The sequence below is a fragment of the Lepidochelys olivacea genome (assembly GCF_965140295.1).
Source record: "Lepidochelys olivacea isolate rLepOli2 genome assembly, chromosome: 13".
In the NCBI taxonomy this organism is placed as follows: domain Eukaryota; kingdom Metazoa; phylum Chordata; order Testudines; family Cheloniidae; genus Lepidochelys; species Lepidochelys olivacea.
The window spans coordinates 46,181-69,534 of NC_140423.1; the positions used below are offsets into that span (position 1 = coordinate 46,181).

At 42.7% G+C, this 23,354-nt stretch overlaps 1 protein-coding gene across 1 annotated transcript; it reads left to right on the top strand.

The window, feature by feature from the left end:
• Positions 1 to 1,841: 1,841 nt before the first annotated feature.
• Positions 1,842 to 21,049, top strand: LOC311529780 (protein-glutamine gamma-glutamyltransferase E-like). Its single transcript, XM_084645982.1, has 13 exons — positions 1,842 to 1,968; positions 5,994 to 6,167; positions 6,515 to 6,757; positions 7,438 to 7,556; positions 8,341 to 8,469; positions 9,740 to 9,917; positions 10,129 to 10,264; positions 12,209 to 12,312; positions 12,816 to 13,061; positions 14,116 to 14,421; positions 15,811 to 15,968; positions 16,228 to 16,361; positions 18,011 to 21,049. Exons 1-13 carry the CDS (start codon positions 1,962 to 1,964, stop codon positions 18,156 to 18,158), a joined length of 2,082 nt encoding a protein of 693 aa, XP_084502108.1. The 5' UTR covers positions 1,842 to 1,961; the 3' UTR covers positions 18,159 to 21,049.
• The last annotated feature ends 2,305 nt before the right edge of the window (positions 21,050 to 23,354 follow it).

Below are 23,354 nucleotides of genomic sequence, written 5' to 3' on the forward strand. Positions count from 1 at the left end.
TTAGAATTATTTACTTTAGGGAGGAAACAATTAAAAGGTGATATTAAAGAAATAAAATACTGATTGGTACAGGAAAGTTTTGGGCACGTATTAACCTTTACTCATAACACAAGAACAAAGGGATGTTCAATTAAAGACAAGTTCAGAAATAAAAGACAATTATTTTTACACAACACAGCTTGTGAAACTCATTGTCACAAAATAGCATAAGCTGATTAATTTAGAGGATTAAAAAAGGAGGAGGCATTTACATAAAGGAGAAGGGTTATTAATTTCCTGCTTCAGGTGGTAAGCTCCTAAATGACAGGGATAGGAAGAACCTTCCCCTATGGACTGCTTGTTTCAAAATGTGACTATAAGGGTTCATGCAGTTTCCTCCGAAACAGCTGGTACTGTCAGAGACAGAATTCTTGACTAGATGACTTACTGGTCTGACCCAGTATTGCCGTTCCTGTCTTCCTATGCAAAACATTAAATTGCTTGTTACAAATCAAGGCTCTGTTTCCAAAGACATAGAGCTTGACATAGAGCTGTGTAGGAAATCCATCAGGTCTATGTGTGCGTGTGTCACAGCACTTAGGAATTTAAAAATATTTGACCTGGCATTTCGACATAATGTAAGTTTGCAAGTCACAGCTAAGACACATTGCTGAATCAACATTTGGCGTGGAAACAATCTTCCTATAAGGAATAATGTTAAGTCAATTTATTCAGAATGTACACATACTGAACTCTTCTTTCATGCCTTGCTGGTTTTAAAGATAGAAAATTAAAAACAAAATTATGTTATGCAGCTCAACTTCAAGCACTAACAAAATAGGGAGAGGCCACTGTGAAGCTGAAACTTTCACCTGCCTTGTTTTAATTCTGCTTGCAATGTCCATACAGAACTTCATTTGCAGCAGTCTCTCAACATAAGTGATTTGATACCCTTTCCCCTAAAAAAAAAAAAAGTTAAAAAAAATTCAGCAACAACAGACCAATGGTCCCATGAGACCATACCACAGCCCAGAGGGCATATCCCAACATTCATGAATTACCCCATAACAACAAATCTCTCTGTGTGTGTTTGTGTGTTAAACAAACAGACTCCAGCATGTGGTGATTTGTGCCCATAAAATTTCTGCCTGTATTTTTGTGTTATGAAATGAACTACTGGTGCAAGTCAGAATATTTGACCCTCTAGCTATCTGATTTGTGCCCAGAGGTAAATTCGGGCGAAGGGTAAATACCAAGTTGTGAACCCACAATTCAAGTGGAAAATATGTGTGTAATTTGTGCCTGAAAAAAGGAGACCACCCTTTTAAAAATGTGATTCTCTTTCGGGTAGGTGTTTATTACCATATGAGAACTTTACTCTCCAGGGATATGTGGCAGTAAAGGGGATTGGTGACCACTAGCAAAACAGTCTACTTTGAACATGAGGGAAAAACATAATTCAACAGGCTCCAGTGATTCATACATGAGAGAAGTCAAGTCCCTAGTTCTGAGGAGCTGGAAGCTCTGCTTTGAGCATACAGCAGGAAAAAAGACCTATAAGTTATATAATTGCCTATGGGACATATAGGGAAAAAGATATTAATTCTTACTGACTCAAAAATTACTCCTCCTCATCCCTAGAAGTGATACATCACTATACCTGAAACCTGGAACTCCTTTATCACTAAGTCAGATCCCTCTGAAGAAGTAACTTGTAGATTCCACTACCCTGGCTTTTCCTCCTGTCTTGCATAACTATAGTGACTTTAGAGCCTATCAGATAGCATACTGTCATCTGAAAATTTAAACGCATTGTCTGAGTGCCTCACCCACCTCATTTGAATTGTAATTGGTTTGCACAGAAGGAGAGGCCCAAGGTTTTCTCTATAAATGGTGTTTCAAACACAGCTTGAAGCCTTATCATACAGCACCATACCTGCCCAGAGGAACACAGAACACGAGTCACAGACTAGCAAGAAATCATGGCTGGTGAGTAAATTACAAGTCTCTCAATAAATACTCTGCGAGCAACTGAATAAGGCTATATTCTCTTATTGGGATAGTTTATTTAGTGGGGGTTTGTTGCAAAGGGCTCTAAGTGTTGCATACTCTATATTCTGGGATTTGGAATAAGTTGTATAACTGGTAACAGATATTTTAAACATTTATTTTCCTAAATTTTTAATAATACAACAAACAGATAAAATAAGATATTCCATAGGTTGTAATACTGGAGTACAGTATTACAAAACAGATGCAGAGCACAATGGGTTGTGGAGAACCACTAAGACTGTTCAGATGCATCACCCAAGAATTTACCAAAGTGTACAGAATGTGATTATTTTATGCTGGTCAGGTTAAATATTAGGAATTTAGAAGGCAAGCTAGAGATATGAATCAGAGAACATAAGAATGGCCATACTGGGTCAGACCAAAGGTACATCCAGCCCAGTATCCTGTCTGCCAACAGTGGCCAATGCTAGGTGCCCCAGAGGGAGTGGACCTAACAGGTAATGATCTAGTGATCTCTCTCCTTCGATCCATCTCCATCCTCTAACAAACAGAGGCTAGGGACACCATTCCTTACCCATCCTGGCTAATAGCCATTAATGGACTTAACTTCCATGAATTTATCCAGTTTTCCTTTAAACCCTGTTATAGTCCTAGCCTTCACAACCTCCTCAGGCAAGGAGTTCCACAGGTTGACTGTGCGCTGAGTGAAGAACTTCCTTTTATTTGTTTTAAACTTGCTACCCATTAATTTCATTTGGTGGCCCCTAGTTCTTATATTATGGGAACAAGTAAATAACTTTTCCTTATTCACTTTCTCCACACCACTCATGATTTTATAGACCTCTATCATATCCCCCCTTAGTCTCCTCTTTTCCAAGCTGAAAAGTCCTAGCCTCTTTAATCTCTCCTCATATGGGACCCGTTCCAAACCCCTAATCATTTTAGTTGCCCTTTTCTGAACCTTTTCTAATGCTAGTATATCTTTTTTGAGATGCGGGGACCACATCTGTACTCAGTATTCAAGATGTGGGCGTACCATGAATTTATATAAGGGCAATAAGATATTCTCCGTCTTATTCTCTATCCCTTTTTTAATGATTCCTAACATCCCTTTTGCTTTTTTGACTGCCGCTGCACACTGTGTGGACATTTTCAGAGAACTATCCATGATGACTCCAAGATCTTTCTCCTGATTAGTTGTAGCTAAATTAGCCCCCATCATATTGTATGTATAGTTGGGGTTATTTTTTCCAATGTGCATTACTTTACATTTATCCACATTAAATTTCATTTGCCAAGAGCTAACTATTACTAATATAGGCATTTATGGTAGACGTATTTTGTGAGCATTAATAATATACTTCTGTGGACTCGGTCTCATGTCTACAAATACTTACTGAAAACTAGCTTTTAAGATGGAGTTTGTGTGTTAACAGAGCCTGTGTTTATAGAAGTGTTTCTGTGTTGAGCACACATACGGGGCTAGATACCATCCCGTAGGTGCAGGGAATGTGCACCCCTTGTACTTGCAGGAGCAACTATACCTGATGGGGACAACACCTTTAAATCTAGACAGGGCTTCATATGAGCCCAAGCATTGAAGTCTAGCCTGGAGAGAGATTGCGCCCCTCTCTTGGCATACCCTCTTTGCCAGAGTTTGGAGCCTAGCCTCTGCAGGCATAAGGTGAATCGGGACCATCACTTGGTGAAACTGATAAGAGAACCGTGTCCAAAGAGCAGAAACAGAGACCTTGATTTTCCTCTCATGCTGATGTAAATCAAGAGTAAATCCACTGAGGTCAATGGAACTACACAGAGGAAGTGAGAAGAGAATCAGGCCCATGGACTCTAAAAGTCATGCATTTTATTTATACAAGTTATTTTGTTTTTATTTAAATTTATTGGGGTGACTTGAACCACTTACTATCTTGGCATATTCCTCGCGGATTCGTTTTGCCAATACTTCCTAACTTGTTGGTGAAAGTGCAGTGTATGGTCTGCCAGTGCCCACTAGATGAAATTCTAAATGTACCAGGTGGGCTCTGACATTCCATTAATCTAAATGTTCATCTCTAAGAAATGAACTAAGAAGCAGCAGGGTTGGAAAGGGGTCAGGTGTGTAGTATGGGCAGGTACCAAAAAATCTGCTCCACTAAATATTGCTTAAGTAAACAGCCATGAAAAATGCTACTGGGCTGTTTAAGAGAGCTCTTTGTTAACAGAGGGAGTACGTGTTAAAACTGGACAGTAAAAACAATAACCACAGATTGCAGCAACAGGAAAATAACCACAAATCCACAATTTCCTCCATGTAACATTTGCGCAATGATGTGCCAACATCATAGCCAATATTTTAACAAGTGGCTCCCCAAACATTTTCCACTAAACCTCCAGTATGCTCCATGTACCATTGGCATATGCTCACAGAAGGAAGCAGGAGAGAATAGGGAATCTGTCCATTTGTGTTTTTCTCCATTTAAACAGAACTCATTCTCATAACCCTAACTGCAGGAACAGGAAGAGGCAGCCCCACTTGACAAACAAGACAGCACTTGGTGGATGTGGTCAGACTTTTTGTGAACCACTCAGAGCACATTCACAGCCCAGCCCAGTGTTCCATTTGTGGGATCTGAGGCTGGGGTGTAGACCTGGGGAAAAGGTGTGGAGGATCCTCCCCATGGTACTGTTTAAATGCAGGACCTGGCACTTGGTGCTATCAAGGCTATTTTAAAGGAAATATTTTGCTCTACAGCAGATCCAAATGAACCCAGGTAAGTCATTTCTGGCAGGGCTAATTTAGCAGCGTCCAGAAAGGGGGCTGAGAGCAACTCCTCCAGACCCAGGGAAAGCACCCAAACTTTCCACTCAATTTGACTGCAGAATTTTAATAAGGGGTTCATGGAGCCCCTGCTACATCCCAACTGTGGAGGATTCAGCTGCTTGTTTCACAATCTCCTCTCAGTCACAGTCTGACAGCCTTCAGCCCTAGTAGCATAACAAACAATTAAGGTCTGAGTCATACTCAGAAATATCATGACTCAGAAATATCATATACTAGAACTATAAAGTGGGGGCTCAAGGAAATGCAAAGCAGATATTTGTTCCAAACTCTAGAGAAAACATTCACTGCCATGTAGAGTGGTGATTTCAAGAGACACTTCTCACTTGTAAGTAGAATATGCAGTATTAGCTGGAGGTCACATCTTCTGTATATTATCTACACTGCACTTGTGGAATTGGTGTAAGTGATATGCATGGGAGAGAGATGGAGACAAATGCTTAAACGAAATCAGAACTAATTCTGAAGGGTCCTGGAAGGCCATGTTAAATCTGACCCCAAGGTCTAAACAGGTGTCTTGTCTTGATGTGCCAGAGACCTGAGCTGACTTCCTGCTCTTTGGAGCCACAGGGGCTGAGTTTGCTGCAGAAGTAAGTCACATCACTGTTTAAAAAACAGGAATATGTCTCAGCTTTATAGGTTTTTGGAGTCCCCTGCTTCCTTCCCAGAGGCCAAGAGGATTCCCCTGTATGACCCTGCTTTATACCTCAAATTTTCAGCCTCACGTCACAGCCAGTATTTTGACTGAAAGAATCAGTCAGTAGAATTAAACTGCATTCTTTATTCAAGCAACTCACTCTCAACTCTACCATCTCTCTCCTCTCAGATGCGTTCCCAGCCTCCCTCTAGTACTGCATTAACCAAATCTTGTTCTATTTTAGTCAGCACTAGCTACAACAGTCTCTGCTTTGAGAGATGCCATCTCCCAAGAAGCTAGATAAATGCTTGCAAAATGAACAATTGGTTCCTCTGTGTGATGGAGACACAAACACAGGAAGAACCTCCTCCATCAAATTGCCTCCCATTGCCCCAAGTCACCTGTACTTAAAACATGTACAACTCCAAAGAAGATGACCGAGCTTTTTTTCTGTCCATCGCTAGAGACTCCTCTGCCCCCACAAGGCCTTGAGATTCTCCTTACCTTTATTTTCTCTTCTCACAGCTCTGACATTGATAAATATCAACTGGCAGCTTGAAGCAAATGCGAGTGCACACCATACTGATAAATACTCCAGCACAGAGCTGATTGTGAGGAGAGGACAAGCCTTCACCATCATCTTGACCTTCAACAGAGCACTGCAGACTGGAGAGAGCTTAACATTCACTGCAGAAACAGGTAATGCCCCCTCTTCAGTCCCTCACACAAACAAGTTGCTGCCTCATAAACTGGTGATGTCCTTCCCCGCAGATGCCCACTCACCCCGTCAGAAGGAGATAATAATGCCCGCACGAATTCATCCCCTCAGAGCTATTGTTAACACAGTTGTACCTACCCAGGTGACCGTGCAGGGTGTTAAATGTATGACTCACAAATAATAGTATTTGGCATCAATTTGTCTATAACATGCTGACATATAGTACAATCTCACTCATCAGGGGTTGCCTCTCTGCTGGGTTGAATAGAAATTGTATGTAGTTTCAGAGTGCAGGAGAAATTTCAGTGTTCTTAATCCTCTTTGAAAGGACCACAACCATCACTGCATGCTAAGACCCAGGCTGTATTTGACATCTCCAGCACAGCGAGCAATAGTACCTGGAGTGCAGTCCAACAATCCACCAACTCCAGCTCCGTCAGCATCTCTATTTCCAGCCCGGCTAATGCTGCCATCGGACGCTACAAACTGAGCGTGCAGCCTGCCTCAGGTGGTAGGGCCTCCCATCGGACCCTCGGAACATTCGTTCTGCTCTTTAACCCTTGGTCTTCAGGTACAGACACCTTGGGTTTCTCTCTAAGTAACTCACTGCAGCTTTAATATGTGTAGCTTGCCCATCTGATGTACAGCAACTGAACAGTAACAATATGTACCGTAACACTGAGCACGAAGAGTGGGAATCAAGAGTGTCCTAATACCTTCCAGTGACACAAAAAACAGCTGAATGTCTTAGAGATTTGCTGTATAGCGCACAGTAGGGAGTGCACCCCACCTCCTCTCTGTGCAGAGTCAGGGTCCTGTGGGATTCCCAAGAGGGAAGCTACAAACTCATCATGTTCACTCTGTAGCTTTTGTGTGATTATGGAGTCCTACCAGAGAGCCCTTACGCTGAAAGGCATAGACTGAGCCCTGTATCTCCCACAGCTCAGCACCACCATAGAAGGGAGGAGACTGGGCACTACTAGGCACTGTACTATCCCCGAGAGAAAAAAAGACAAGGCCCTGAATCTATCCCACACTTCCTTTCCCCTGCAGGACAGAGACTTAGCCATGGGTGTGTCTTCGCTATCCCCCATCCCTCTTCCTTCACCCCACAACTGCAAAAGGGTTGAATTTCTAAAATCCATTGAGAACATTGAGAGCAGAGCAGATGGGTGTTTACAGAAGCTCATCTGAGGCTTTCAAACCCCTGCCCCATTGTGGTTTTACAGCATCTCTGCTTTGGATTTTCAGGGGATGATGTGTTTATGCCTGACAGCTCTGAGCGCAAGGAGTACGTGCTGGAAGAATTTGGAATTCTCTTTGTGGGCAACGTAAACTATATTCACAGGCGGGGCTGGAATTATGGCCAGGTAAATGCAAAGTGAAGAACTTGGTGTTTGGGCCTCCTTTATTCTCACAAGCTAGATCAATACCTTGCCTGCTCTTTCTAGTTCATACGTTGTGCTGCATTATGTGCTGCACTGTCTTTGAGAGACCTTCTGGGGCACTGGCAGCCCTAGCCATGTTCCTCTTTACCTCCCAGTGACTTATCTGGACAACAGGAGCCTGGTCACAGGCATCAGGCCTCATCTCATGCCCCCCTTTATACCAATTCACATAAAGGTCAGTATCGATAACTGCGCATTTCTCATAAACCAGGACTCCCATAGTTCAGCTATAAATGTTTTAAAGTCTCTGCTGGATAACACTGTACACAGACAATCTGTGCATCTGATGAAGTGGGTTCTAGCCCATGAAAGCTTATGCCCAAATAAATTTGTTAGTCTCTAAGGTGCCATAAGGACTCCTCGTTGTTTTTGCTGAGACTAACAAGGCTACCACTCTGAAACTGTACACAGATGTAACTGCTGTGATGCTGGGCAGCACTATCCCAACTGTTATTACACAGTCATAAATTCTGGGGCCTGAAAGGACCATTGCGATCATCTAGTTTGATCTTCTGAATGACACAGGCCAGAGATTTGTATCCAGTAACTCCTGCACCAAGCCCATAATTTATGTTGGAGCTAGAATGGCTCCTTAAGAAATATGTAGACTATTATTTCAAATACTGATTTAGACTATTGTACCCTTAAGATTTATAAGGAAGAACAATTTGCATCACCTATATATTAACTTATTTTTAAAACACAGTTTCAAGGGGACATTCTGAATATCTGCCTTTCCATACTGGATAGAAGCCTAAGCTACCGTCAAGACCCTGCCACTGATGTGTCTCGCAGAGATGATCCCAATTATGTGGGCCGTGTGCTCAGTGCCATGGTAAGAAAAGGGTTGATTTACTCAGCATTAGAAACATTGCAAAAGCCAAATCCACTAACTGTTTCTTTAAAAGCAGTTCTTTAAAAGCAGATGGAAGATACTTCCCTGTGAGGGTAAATCCACCGTTTGTGTGGCTCAGAAACCACAGTGATGGACAACTACCCAATTTGTGCCTGCAAGTTCTTCTTAGTCTATGGTATTTCTGAGGCATCTATCACTTTGGCATCCAGTTGTCAGACAAAATAAAGAGTTCATAACTCCATTTCCCCCCTTAAACAGAGAGTGAGATTGAGAGTGGGTCTGGTGGTATTCACAGAGGTCATTCCTGGTAGTCTTACATTTTGGCTTATTTGATCACTTCTGGTAAGGAGTTCTATAGGCAAGGGATTTTTTTATTGAGAAGGCTCTTCCCCAGAATCCTAGATGTTACTCCTGATCTCTCCAGTTGCTCTGCCCCTGAAGTAGAGGATTTTATTCTCTGGGGCTAGCATTCCTTCCATGAGCACTAAATTGACTTAAAAATTTATAAAGGTAGCAATAAAAGCAGGAGACAATATACTATTAAGACTTCTGCATCCAGCCAAGACATTTTTTCTACTAGTTTCAGTTTAAAACAATGAAGCTGCTCTAAGTTGTAATGTACATCTCCCCACATAAGGGCTTGTTTGTGCTGAAACTTAGCGTGTTTCAAGCTGGGGGAGTACATCTACAGTATGCTGCACAACTGCTGGTACATGGATCCTGATATGATGCACTTAAAGTTCTGTAAAGTGCTTTGACCTACTGCTGTTATTTTCGGGTGGGAGGAGCAGAGGGGGCTAAATATTTTCATTTCTTGATTAAATACATCTCCTACTTCCCTTAAAATAAGATGCCTTCTTCGTGGCAAGCCAGTTCCCTGAAGCAGTGGCTTTGCCCCTTGTATAATGATTAGGGCACTAGCCTAAGACTTGGGAGACTCAGGGTCAGTTCCTTCCTCTGACACAGTCTCCCTGTGTGACCTTGGGAAAGTCACTCAGCCTCTATGTGCCCCAGTTCCCCATCTGTAAAATGGAGTCAATAGTAATGTCCTATGGCACAAGGGCATTCTGGGGATCAATATAGTAAAGACTGTGTTGCACTTTGAGATCTACTGATGAAAAAGCACTTACATAACAGTTATAAGAGGTATTAATTATTACTATATGCCACACAGGGCTGTTTCTCCCTCCTTTCCTTCTTCTACTGCAAACTATGCTATGTGTTAATCTAGGGTATGTTTTTTTTCCAGGTCAACAGTAATGATGATAACGGGGTGGTGCTGGGAAACTGGAGTGGAAATTACTCTGGTGGAACAAGTCCAGGCAGTTGGAATGGAAGTGTTGAAATCCTGCAAAAGTGGAAGGATGCAGGATTTAGACCTGTTAGATATGGACAATGCTGGGTTTTTGCATCAGTGCTGACCACAGGTATGTTTCAGTAACACAGACGTGTTTGTTGTACAGGCTCCATTATGGGAAATGCTAAACCCTCTATACTGAGGCCTGTTTCAAAGCACTGGCAGTGTCAGAGCCTGGTTTGGCCAGGATCACTATCCAGAAATATTAGCTGAGGATAGTAACATAGAAACTTTGTATCTCAGAAATACAGGTTTTTAATTATTTGTTTTGGTTTCTTTAGTGCTCAGGTGTCTGGGGATTCCTACTCGTGTGATTTCAAATTTCAACTCCGCCCATGACGCAGATAGAAACCTGAGTGTGGATATATATTATGATGAGTCTGGAAATCATCTGAACATGGGGAGTGACAGCGTCTGGTAACCAACTACTCTTCTAAATATCTGCAGTATTAAGCATTGACATCATTGGGACTTATAGATGCAAGTCAAAGGCATGATTTGGTCCTGTGCATTGACGGGATAGATACAGACTCCTCAATCAAAGTGTGTAGATTCCCACACTAAACACATTGTTAACGTATAGTTAAAGCTGCAACTCAAAACAAGATACACATCATTAAATAAATAACAAAACAATAAAAAGCATGGAAACCACCAGCTCGGGTTACCCCAATCTTCACACCCAAATTATGGTCTCTCTCTCTCTCTCTCTCCAAAGAGCAGAACAATTCTCAATGATCAACACTATTTAATCCACATGTACTTCATTTAGTACAGAGTCTAATTTAACAAAGAGTTACGGCAGTCACTTGAAGCTAAGTTAGAAAGAGTTCGAACAATACTACAACTACAGGACCAAAGTGGATACAAAAATCTAAGGTGTCAACCTGAAAATATCACACAATGGGACTTCATTAGTTTGGGTCCAGATTTTTAAAAGGGTGCACAAAGTGGTGCTGGAACAATTTTTATAGTGGGGGTGCTGAGAGCCATTGAACCAAACTGTAAACCTTGGATATGATGGAAACCACTTCAAGCCAGGGGGTTCAGCAGCTCTCCCAGGACCCCTAGTTCCAGCACCTATGGGTGTTCATTAAGATGTGAACTTTCAGCATGACCAGGACACAGGCTTCCTTTATACAGGTATTACTTGTCCCCATATCAGGTCACTGGGGTGAAAATCCACAGAATTATGCCCAGAATTAAATGGTAGATGCATAAATTAAGGAACAAATTTAGTGTGATATTATGCTGTGTAACTGCAGAGGTGCTCAGGAAGGGAGAGCATCCTGGGTGCAAGGACCAGCCATAATCTCAGTCCTTGTACTCCAGGGAACACTGTTGAACCCAGTGAAAGCTGAGAGTGCTCAGAACCTTTCAAAATCAGGTCCAAGGCTTCCCGTATAACTATAAAATGTCTGGGATTGTTTTCAGTTATGTCAGACATAAAATTCTTGTTGATTTTACATTTCCCAATGAAACTCCCATCCAGAACTTCAGGTTGAGATTCTCAGGATCAAGTCTGAAATATTCAGTCTCAGGAGAGAACATATACAGAATTACAACATTTGCTATAGTAAGCAATAAATGATAGACAAGGAGTGCATTTCCTGTAAATTAGTGGGAGGCTGGAAGTGTTGAGGACCCTCAATAAGGGCCATTACTTGCTGAGACATGCCTGATCCAGAATCAGGATAATTTCTTATTTTGCATGGTTTATAACAGCAATAAAGTAATATTTATGCTGTTTCATTTACCATTCTGTTATTTTCTTAGCTATTAGATACCAATACAGAAACCACTGGGAAACCACGTCTCACTGCGAATGCTTTGTTAGGGGGTATAATGTGCGGCTAGGAAATGTATTAAGTTGTGCAGACATTTAATGTATTTATGGACCCCATTCTCCCTTATGGTCTTTCTGCCAGCAGCAAAGAGTAGCCAGAAAGCCATCTTCATCAGCAACCTGAGGGTTTCCCCTAGGGGAAGAGGAGGTTTTGGATCACCCTACTGGCAACTCCCAGTTCACAGGATGTGGCCAGAGCACTGCTGCACTCCTGTAATCCCTGGCTGCCACAATATGCTTTTGGGGCTGTAAGCAGCTGAACATAATTTAGAACTCCCCTAAAGCTGCAGTGAGTTGTGTCCTGGGCCAAACTAGTTCCTGGCTGAAGGAGCCTCAAAGGCAACATGAAGCCTCTGTTTTTGTTTGTTTTGTTGGTCCTTCAGCATGAACAATTTGGTCAGATGAGAGAATCTGGGTTTACAGACATGTAGAAGTGGATACAATCAGTGACCCTCAGAAACTCGCTACACAACTGTCACACATTAGTTGTTTACCACGTTTATTCTTGTCTCTAGGAATTTCCATGTCTGGAATGAAAGCTGGTTTACCCGAAGTGATCTGGGGCCCTCCTACAACGGATGGCAAATTCTGGATTCAACTCCCCAGGAGAGAAGTGCAGGTACAGGGATTTTAATTCAGGAAAATGTTAAAGCAGGGGGACAACTAGTCACTCTCAGGACTTGTTGGGGAGAATGAGGAATTCAACCCTGGCCAAACAATATCACTTCTCTCCCTGCCCAAAAAGGGAGGGAAATGAGAACATGCATCCCTTTCCACCGTTAAGATCTCAGTTTACTACTTGGTGCCAAAACACAAAACAAGCTTCCCTATCCAGCTTCTTCCAGAAACTCCTACGTTTTCAGCACAGAAATCTGCAGCTATTGAAAATTAGATGGCAGAATAAAACAAATTGGATTTATCATCAAAACAAATAAATACAAAGTCTAAGCTGCTGACTGGAATGGACAACTTTAAGGAGGAGAGGGCTGGAGTGGGGTGGCAGGGCTGTATAATTCAGGGGTCCTTGACACACAGTTTATGTCTAATGTGCATTGCTTACATTCTATTAGAGAGTTTTGACTAGTCTAGCCCTAATTGATTTTCTTTTCCCTGATACTCTAGGAATATATCAGTGTGGTCCTGCCTCACTTATAGCCATCAAAGAAGGAGATGTAGACCTTGAGTATGATTGTCCATTCGTATTTGCTGAGGTGAATGCAGACCGTATCAGCTGGACTTACGACATTAGGCGTAGACAGGCAAAGCCGATCTCTTCTGAGACCAAATCAATTGGCCAGTTCATCAGCACCAAGGCAGTAGGCAGTTATGCCCGTGTAGATGTCACTAATAATTACAAATATGGAGAAGGTAAAGAGAAAATCCTGTTTTGTGATAGTAGCACGAAAGCTTAATTCTTAAAATGGTAGAAACATTGTAATAGGAGCCAGTACCTTAGCAAGTACTACAACAGCTAGGACAAAAGTTACAGCTAGTGAGGCTCCTACAGCGCTACGCCAAGGAGGAAGACGGAAGGTATAGTATCGTGCCATACCATTTCTGATATGTCAGTTTTGATTCATGAGATCTGGGTAATGTTGCTCTTAATTACATTGTGCAAAACATGTCCTGTCCCGTCCTGTCCATGATAACACAGGCTGCTCAAATTGCATTTGCTACTGACAACACAGTTATTAGATAGTTTACAGGTACTGTATAGAAATCTAAGATAGACAGATAGCAAACTCCACAAGAAGGGCAACGCTTTCAAAAGGACCTCAACCGGCCGCTAAATTCACACCTTCAGTTTTGCCTGTACAAAATACAGAATACAAACTTCTATTAGCTAAGTTTGCATGTGTAAAAAAGAGTAAGACACAAAGATATTAAAAATGTCTAAAGGGGGGGAGGGCTGATCATTCAAACCCTCATATCAGAGTAAGGCCTGTTCAAGTAAGCTGCAGGCCTGTCAGTCCCATCAGTTTAGAGGGATGCTTCATTTACAGAATAAAGTGAAGCAAGTTGGAATTTATATTTACCACTTGTACAGCCCTAGGAAAAGTTGGATGAGGAAAGGTTTCGGAACTAAGCTTTAGTTCCTCTCTGGAATTAACAGGTTTAGTGCTCTCAAGTTTAAGGACAGCAACTCTGAAATGAATGCATGCCTGTCACTCATCCAACAGGTTAATAGTGGCTGCAGTAAACAGTTGCTCTGTCTCCCCTGGAGGCAGATCTGTCAGGGCCCTACATCCTGCTGGGTAAGCATCAGGCTTGTCAGTTAAAAGTGGAGAGACAAGATGGTTATCTCTCTAAATATCCTAGGACCAACGCCGCTACAACTACCCTGCATACAACATTTACAAATGGACATATTTTACTGTTTTTTTTATTATGATTTTCATGGCTCACTCTCTCTCTCTAATAGGCTCTCGGAAGGAAAGAGAAGTGTATGAAAAGGCTCGTACAAAGCTGGGTCGAGTATATGGTTTTAGTGCCACATCAGAGAAGCGACCAGAAATTGATCAAAAGCCTGACATTTCAGGGAAGTTCAAGGTGGATGGCTCCTTACAGATCGGCAAAGATGTCAGCCTAATCTTGGTTCTCAGAAATTTGACCTCTGATGCTAAGACTGTAAAGGCAAATCTGACTGCTTGGACCATCGTGTACACTGGGAAGCCAATTCATAAGGTCTGGAAAGACTCCCTTTCAGCTACTTTTGCTTCTGAAGAAGGTAATTTTTCATATAATTGTGTAACCAAAGAAACAAGTTTGTCGTAACAGTATGAGAGAATTAGATTTAAAGGTGGCAAAACTGAGGGAATGAAGAAATCTACTAAGAAAGGTGCAATGGGAAAGGGTCTTAAATTCCAGCGTGGAAGGAGGCTGAGGATTCCTAAGAGACACCATCTTTAATCCAAAGCAGGTTAAAGTTCTTCTAAAAGAGAAAAATCTAAGAAATAAAACATTTCCCGTGTGGTTCCCAAACACTGCTCAGATATAGGGGGTGGAAGAAACATACCAGAAATGAAGAGGTGGTGGCAAGTAAACCAGAATACTCAGTTAACAGAAGCTAGTATGGAAAAGATAAGGACAACAAAAAAGCAAGATGAGTTAATGGCAGCCAAAGGGCTTCTGAAAAGTTACATGGATTTTTATAATGGGAAGAAGCAGCACAGTAAAAGGAAGAAAACTGTTTCATTGGGGGGAATGAAATTATTGATGATTCAAAAGTGGCTGAAATGCCCTGTTTATACTATATCTTGAACAAAAAGAAGCCTGAATTATTAGTTCAGAAGGAAAATGCTATAAAATAACTTTGGATAAAGCGCAGATAGAGGAAAGCTTGAGAAAATGCAAGTACACAACACAAGCAGGTCCAGGTAATATGCATCTTATGGAATTAGTCCTGGATAGGGCCTGAGAAGATTTTCCCATTACAATTAAATAGACACTAACTAGTTAATGAAATGCAAAGTGGCAAGTTATCTGCCTCATAGAATCATAAAATTATAGAATATCAGGGTTGGAAGGGACCTCAGGAGGTCATCTAGTCCAACCCCCTGCTCAAAAGCAGGACCAATCCCCAATTAAATCATCCCAGCCAAGGCTTTGTCAAGCCTGACCTTAAAAACTTCTAAGGAAGGAGATTCCACCACCTCCCTAGGTAACGCATTCCAGTGTTTCACCACCCTCCTAGTGAAAAGGTTTTTCCTAATATCCAACCTAAATCTCCCCCACTGCAGCTTGAGACCATTACTCCTCATCACCTTCCAGAAAGAACAATGGGGAGGGAAAAAGGGGCAGAGAATGAGGCAGAAGGAACTGAAGAAGAGAAACCAACCCCAGTCCAGTCCCAGACAGGCAGACAGGCAATGCAGCAAGAAGTGAGAGAAAAGCAGGGGAAGCTCATGTACTATCTAGCACCAGATACTGGGTGATAGGAAAATACTCATTTTAGGTGAATGACATTTGTTAGACTTTTGCGAGTGCATCTCATCCTATTTATTTTTAAAATTTTATAGTGAGCTGTAGCTCACGAAAGCTTATGCTCTAATAAATTGGTTAGTCTCTAAGGTGCCACAAGTACTCCTTTTCTTTTTATGTTATTATTGCCTTTCAGAGAAACAGTTTCCTGTTAAGATAACATATGCTGAGTACCAGCAAAATTTAACAGGAGACAACATGATTCGAGTAACAGCTTTGTGTCAAGTTGAAAGTGGGATTGATGTGGTGGTGGAAAGAAACATCACTCTGGATAACCCTGACCTTGTCATGCAGGTAAAGATCTGTCCCTTTGCCACCTGGAGAGAAAGAGTGCTTCAGCTGCTTTACACAGCTTCAGCACTGGGGAAAAGGGACAATGAAAGGAGATTTAGACTGGATCTTTTGTTCCTACATTAACTGTCTTTTCCATTGACAGAGATGCTCTGTTCTCATCCTGACATGGTGGGGTGTCTTAAGAGTGCTCAACATTTGATGACTCATAACATCATTTTCTGCTTTAGAATGTGATCATGAAAGTATTTGGTCTGTGCAGGTCCCCAGTGATGCGAAGGTGAATGAACCAGTGAATGTGGAAGTGATATTTACCAATCCTCTCGACCAAGAAGTGAAAGACTGTGTGCTGCTGGCAGAAGGCAGTGACCTGGTGAAAGGAAAGCTTGAGATAGAGTAAGTACAAGGAGCATCAACTTCTTGACACAAACGCTGCACACAACAGGACTTAGGGTTGGGTGTTTTTGAAGCAAATGTTGGCATGACACATTTTTCCTTCTGGCTATGACCACAGAGGTCTGTCTGTGGAAATGAGACTCAAGAAAACAAAGACGTGATTTTTAATGAGGCCTCAACCTGACCTTTCTTTTGGCACTGCAGTTTGTAGGTGCCAATAACTGTGGGCATAAGTTGGTGCTATTTATTCACCCATTTACCTGATTGCACCACACATTGGGTAAAAGTCTAAATGATATAAGTGGGATAAACATTCAGTGGGGCTGAGGCCCTGGCAGCCAGTCTGCAGATGCAATCAATTAAACTTGAATATTGTGGCAGTGCCAACCAGGTCACTCCCTACTGTAGAAGGCATGATACAGAGTAAGTGATGGTTTCTACCCAAAAAAGCTGTACCTGTTAACCTTGGGTCCTTTTAAAAACGTTTTAAAATGAACTGTGTGTGTGCAAATCTGAGTATTTCTCTCTCTCTCTCTCTCTCTCTCTCTCTCTCTCTCTCTCTCTCTGATATTAACCCATATCAGGTAGGTAGAGGTGCAAGTATGCAGATTTGTGCCTGCATTTCAAACTGTGAACATTTCAATAAGTTCAAATATTTCAGACAGAAATTGCACCCTCAAAAGAAGGCCATCCTTCTGAAAATGTACCCCCATCTCTCTCCATGCACAACTACTGCTGGGGCAAAATTCCTCCTGCAACTAGTATATGGAAAAACTGCTGATAAAAAGAGGCTGGGTTTTAATAATCCAGACCTAAATCGTAATGTTTAGAAAGCCAGACATGCTAAGACTTTGAAAGATATAAAATTTGTGTATTTAGAGATTTAAATATATTAATTATGGAGGGACAGAATGGAAGGAGTGGTGAATATTGTGATAAATACTTTTTTAAAACAAGAGACTATTTCTCCTAAATAGTAACCATTGGCATATATGATTTTTCAACCTTGGTTTTGAAATTCAAAAAATGTCATTGTTTTGGGAGATGTAGACATTCAGTAGGGGTTAGATCAATAAATTGAAACCCTTACTCATTAGGGGGCACTAGTGTATTTGCTACTGATAAATGAGGTATGGTATAGCTATAAAGAGCTGTAATATAATAGATGCTATCCGGTTCATTTTTCATACATGTTTGGATCATTAATGTCTTGTAATGCTGGTATTTTACTGTAGAACCAGGAAGAGTAAATTTTCAGCCAGACCTCCATCTGGCCTTCACAGATCTGTACACACAAACTTCTGCATGCACTTGGCAGGTACAAATGCCTGCCAAATATTCTATTTGTCTATGCCCTTTAGTCTAACACCTGCATATCCTTAAATGTAAGTGAAAATGCTAACCAGACTCTGAATTATCTATTGCATACTCACAGTAGGGATCTCCAAAGTGGCCTAAGACAGCTAAGTACCCAACTCCCAGCAAAAGCATTGGAGATCTAACTCCTTTAGGCCCCTTTGGATGCCCATTGTATAGCTCCTGCTCCCTCCTGACAGAAATGCATAGGGAGGATGGCTGGCAGGGAAACTCAAATATAAAATACAAGGCTGTTTTCAACTGATATTTCTCCTTTTGTTTCTGTTTTTTAGAATACCCTCACTACAGTCCAGGCAAACTTCCAAAATACCATTTGAAATCATTCCCACCAAGAGTGGAACCAAGCAACTGCTTGTTAATTTCTCCTGTGACAAGTTTCCAGATGTCAAAGCCTTTGAGACCATAAATGTGGCCAACTGATTATAAGATGTGCAGTGGTCAGTTTGTCTGTATAACCTTGAGTGAAATAGTACAAGAAAGCTCCTGTCTTCTGTGCACAATTAGTAAATCAATCTATTTCTGCTACAGAAACAAAATCCACACCCTGTCTGACAGGAAATATCCTGTTACATAGTTTTACCAAATTCGTGGCTGTGAAAAATGCATCATGGACTGTGAAATCTGGTCTTTTGTGTATTTTTACCCTATACTATACAGATTTCACAGGGGAGACCAGCGTTTCTCAAACTGGGGGTCCTAACCCAAAAGAGGGTTGTGGGGGGAGTTGCAAGATTACTGTTGGGGGGGTTGCAGTATTGCCACCTTTACTTCTACGCTGCCTTCAGAGCTGGGTGGGTGGAGAGCAGTGGCTGTTGGCCAGGTGCCCAGCTCTGAAGGCGGTGTCTCACCAGCAGCAGCGCAGAAGTAAGGGTGGCATACCGCCACCCTTACTTCTGTGCTGCTGCCTCAGAGTTGGGTCAGGACCCTACAGTTACAATACCGTGAAATTTCAGATTTAAATATCTGAAATAATGAAATTTACAATTTTTAAAATCCTATGACCATGGAATTGACCAAAATGGACTGTGAATTTGGTAGGGCCCTAGTTATACATTCAATACACAATGTGAGGGAGGGATTCTTCATATACTGATGTAAATTTCCAAATTTTAAATATACTATCTGCACTTCTCTCCCAATTGTGTGTCTGGTTTTCTTATGCCTTTTTAAATTGGGATGCTATTCCCTGTGGCCCCAGGTACTGATAATCTGCTGTGAGATCCGGACCCTTCTAGCGTGAGCAATACTAAATCTACATTATTTTAACATTGAACATGACTTATACTGTGCAGAAAGGACAGGATATTACAACAATTTAAGCCACCCTTATGAAAAGTTTCTCTAGAATTTAATAAGAATGGAAACTAATAGGGTTCTATAGAAATTACTCGAAAAAGGTATAGAATAGTAAGATTCTTTTTATGGCTTTTAAACCAGCCTACAGAATTCTATCACAGGCATATAATTTTCTATTAAATTCTGTAAGTTTTTCTAAAGGATATTCACTATTAAAGAGCTACATTGTTTTACCTATCCCGTTTTGGATCCTCAGCTTCTTCTCTAGCATTATTGTCCCTGCCCCCAAAACTTTTTCACATTGAGATAGTTGGTGGGACCTACGCTGTGCTGGGTGCTTTCCAAACAGAGGAGGTCACAGTCTTTATGCTAAAGAGTGAACAATTAAAAAAGATAAAGACAGGTGAAAGTGTGGCAGAGAGGGATATGAGCTCTAGGCGGACAGTATGTCTACACTGCAATTTACCGGTGCGATTGTATCTTGGATCTTGGATAGACATACCCGCACCACCTTTCATCTACCTAGCATGGCTAAAAGTAGCACTGAAGATGCAGTGGCATAGACCCCAGTATAGGCTATCAACACGAGTACATAACCAGGATTTCAGATGGGCTTGTACAGCATGGTAGTATAGCCATACTCAGAATGATCAAGGGGATGAGACACCACAGGTTGGGTTTGTTTGTTTTTTTATGAAATTCCTCTCCCTCCGCCATACAGTTCCCATGTTCCCACCCACCAATCCCCAGATTCAGCTGCAGTAATTTTATCTTTCTGCCTTCTAGTACACTTCCCTTGGCTGAAAAAAATCTGCTCCCCTCAGTCTCACGTCCCTCTACTGCCCCACCTTGGTCTCTACATGCCAATACACTAATGCACAGATGCTGTCAAGAATTATGGGCTTGAGTTCCCTCAACTGAGTCTGGGACTTATCCCTCAGGCCAGTCAATGTACCTAGCTGGGCTGCAGCAGAGTCGCCTGATTGGCCAGCCTAGACAATTGGCTGCAAGGAACCAACAGGTTTGCATTTAAGCTCAGCAGGAATGCTCACACCTGAAGCTGTGATCATGCCTGTGCCTACCTCATTCTTGTCCTACTCCAGCCCTGCTCCCTTGCCTGGTTCCTGAATCTGGCTCTGACTCCCTGTTTCTGGCTCTTACCCTGAGGCCAGACCACAGGGATGTCTGTGATGGTGCACCCCATAAGGCTTTATGGAAATATGCTTATGAATGTATATATGACATAACTAGAATATGTTTTATGCTACATATGTGATGTAACATATCTCTGTAAAGGTTATGGTCTACTGAATCTATTCATCCTATCTGTATGCATGTATTGGTTTTATATTTGAAGTTATGAATATTGGCTGTGAACTGGCTTGATTTTTAAATAGCCTTTGTAAAGCATTTGGTCAGCTTCTTGAGAAAGTGCAAATTAAGTGCCCAGTCAAGAAGCACTTAAGGGACAATGGATCTTGGAAGGCTCCAATCCACATAAGAAGTGTACATGAGGAAGTTCAAGGTAGCAGGTAAGCAATGGCTGCTGCCTGTAAAAACTGAGTCATGCATGGACATGTGACTTGCCCATGTGACTTCAAAACTCCATCTTGGAGCTGGACTTTGCATAGGAGAGAGGAGGGGGTCTCCACCCATAAGAGAAAGTCTATTTAAAACCATGGGAGACCCCTCCATTTGGTCTTCAGCTGGCCAAAGAGAGAGGCTCTCCACCCCCAAGGATACCTGAAAGAAACTGGAACAAAGGACAGTAAGTACCGGGGATATGAGTGATTGTTGGACTCAGACTAGAAGGAGGCTAGTCTGTAAAAGGACGCTTACTGGAATTCCTCTAAGGGTGAGGTTTTTATCTGCATTCAGTTTTATTACTGTATTAGACATAGATTTGCATGTTCTATTTTATTTTGCTTGGTAATTCACTTTGTTCTGTCTGTCATTACTTGGAACCACTTAAATCCTACTTTCTCTATTTAATAAAATCACTTTTTACTTATTAATTAACCCAGAGTATGTATTAATACTGGGGGGGGGGGGGTAAACAGCTGTGCATCTTTTTCTGTGTTATAGAGGGCAAACAATTTATGGGTTTACCCTGTATAAGCATTATACAGGGTAAAATGGATTTATTTGGGGTTTGGACCCCATTGGGAGTTGAGCATCTGAGTGTTAAAGACAGGAACACTTCTTAACCTGCTTTAAAATGTAACCCTTCTGCCCGTCAGAGTTGGCAGCAACAAGGGCCGGGTTCAATATCTAGGGGTTCCATTCCAATAACACAATGCAAACCGGCTCGAGCCCCCACCCAGTGACCTGGGACAAATATATACCACCCCCGCTGGGCGCCTCCAAGAGGCAATACTTCCCCTCTCGCAAGCACATAGTCTGAGTGTAGCAAAAGTCTTTTAATAACAGAGAGAAACAATGTGGCATTATGTTGGGGAAACACCACCAACCGGATTCATAACACAACCCATGAGCAAAAACAACCCCACCCCAGGCAAATTGGGGCATGCCCTTTTCCCTTTGGTTCTTGAGTCCAGCAACCCCAAAAGTCCAATGCCCCAAAAGTCTCTGTCCCTGGTCAGGGCAGCCCCAGAGTTCGAAAGTTTATCGGCGGAGCTTTACCTCCCAACCTGGGTGGAAATGGGACGGGGGTAAGAGGCACCTTACGTGATCTGAAGCTGACCGCCCCATAGCGGCGCTCCGCTCCGCCAGCCGCCCCACAAAACTCCTTCGCGCAGCTGCACTCCGCTCCACCAGCCGCCCCACGAACTCCTTCGCTCAGCTGCGCTCCGCTCCGCTCCGCTCCGCCAGCCGCCCCACGAACTCCTTCGCTCAGCTGCGCTCCGCTCCGCTCCGCCAGCCGCCCCACGAACTCCTTCGCTCAGCTGCGCTCCGCTCCGCTCCGCCAGCCGCCCCACGAACTCCTTCGCTCAGCTGCGCTCCGCTCCGCCAGCCGCCCCACAAACTCCTTCACTCAGCTCCACGGCCCACAAGCAGCTCCTGCCATCCACACACTGCTCCGTGTCGAACTGCTTCACCAGCCGTCCCGCAAACTGCTCCACAATATATCTTCAGGCTCCCCCACTACTTAACACAACACTCAGTGATTTCAGCTCTTAGGTGAATTCAGCTTATAGTAGGGGAGCCCCAGTGCTGGTGCACTGTCAGCCCAAAGTGAGCTCAGCAGCCTATAACTAGACTTCTAATAAAATCAAAATTAGCTCTGATATTCCACAGTGGAGAGAGGAGGAAGTGCAATCAGCATGTAAGGCCCTCACCAAGGGGCCCATGCCACCAAGTATTAATACTTGTCCCCAGCCTCTCTCCATTCACACAGTTTTGGAACCCATGACCCTTGCCTAGCGAGTGCTACTTAGATGATGGTGAATCCCTCCATCGTAACAAAAGGCCATGTACAGTTCCAAGCACAGTTCCCATAATCAGGGTAATAACAATTTATTCTTCCTGCCCCAATAACAGAGACACTGGGGATCCCACAGCAGCCAAAGTGACCATTTGGGCAGCTATGGTCTCATTCTAGGCGTGGTGGGTGTGCCTATGCAAATGAGATCGGCCCCTGAAGTTCTTTTCCACAACTTGCCACACCTCACCACCAGATGTCAGGGTGGAGCTCATCCTGACACTGCTTACACAATTAAGCCTACAACTGTTAGGGGCTGTGGTTCAGACCTGGGTCTGGGTTTGCAGCGGGCTAGCAAGTCTGCCTCAAACCAGGCAGGGCACTGGAGTCCCAAGCTGGCAGGGAAAGCCAGGGCAGAAGTAGTCTTGGCACATCAGTTGGCAGCCCCAAGGGGTTTCTGTGATCCAACCCATCAGTGTTATTTAGGAGAATGTCCTTCCCTGCCCCCCTCCCGAGTTTCATACAGGAGGTGTGCTCCCAGATGGAGTTCTTAAATACAGCACAGCCTTAAGCTTTGTCTACACTGGAACTTTATTGGAAAAACTTTTGTTGTTCAGGGGTGTTTAGGGGGCTGTTTTATGGTTTTTGGTTTTTTTTGTTTTTTTTAAAACAAAAAATGTTTTACCGATGAAAAGCACCTGTGCGAGCTACTGCCACTCATTGGGGTGGAAGTGTTTTGTCAGCAGGAGAGCTCTATCCTGTCAACAAACAGCAGCTACACTGCATGCCTTTTAGTGACACAGCTGTAGTAGCACAGCTGTGTCCTAAAAGGTGCGTAGTGTAGACAAAGCCTAAGTGTGGAATGTGAGCTCTGCAGAGAAGAGGTGCCCCGGGGCAGAGAGTCAGTATTTTGTACAGATGGGGCACTAAGGCATAGA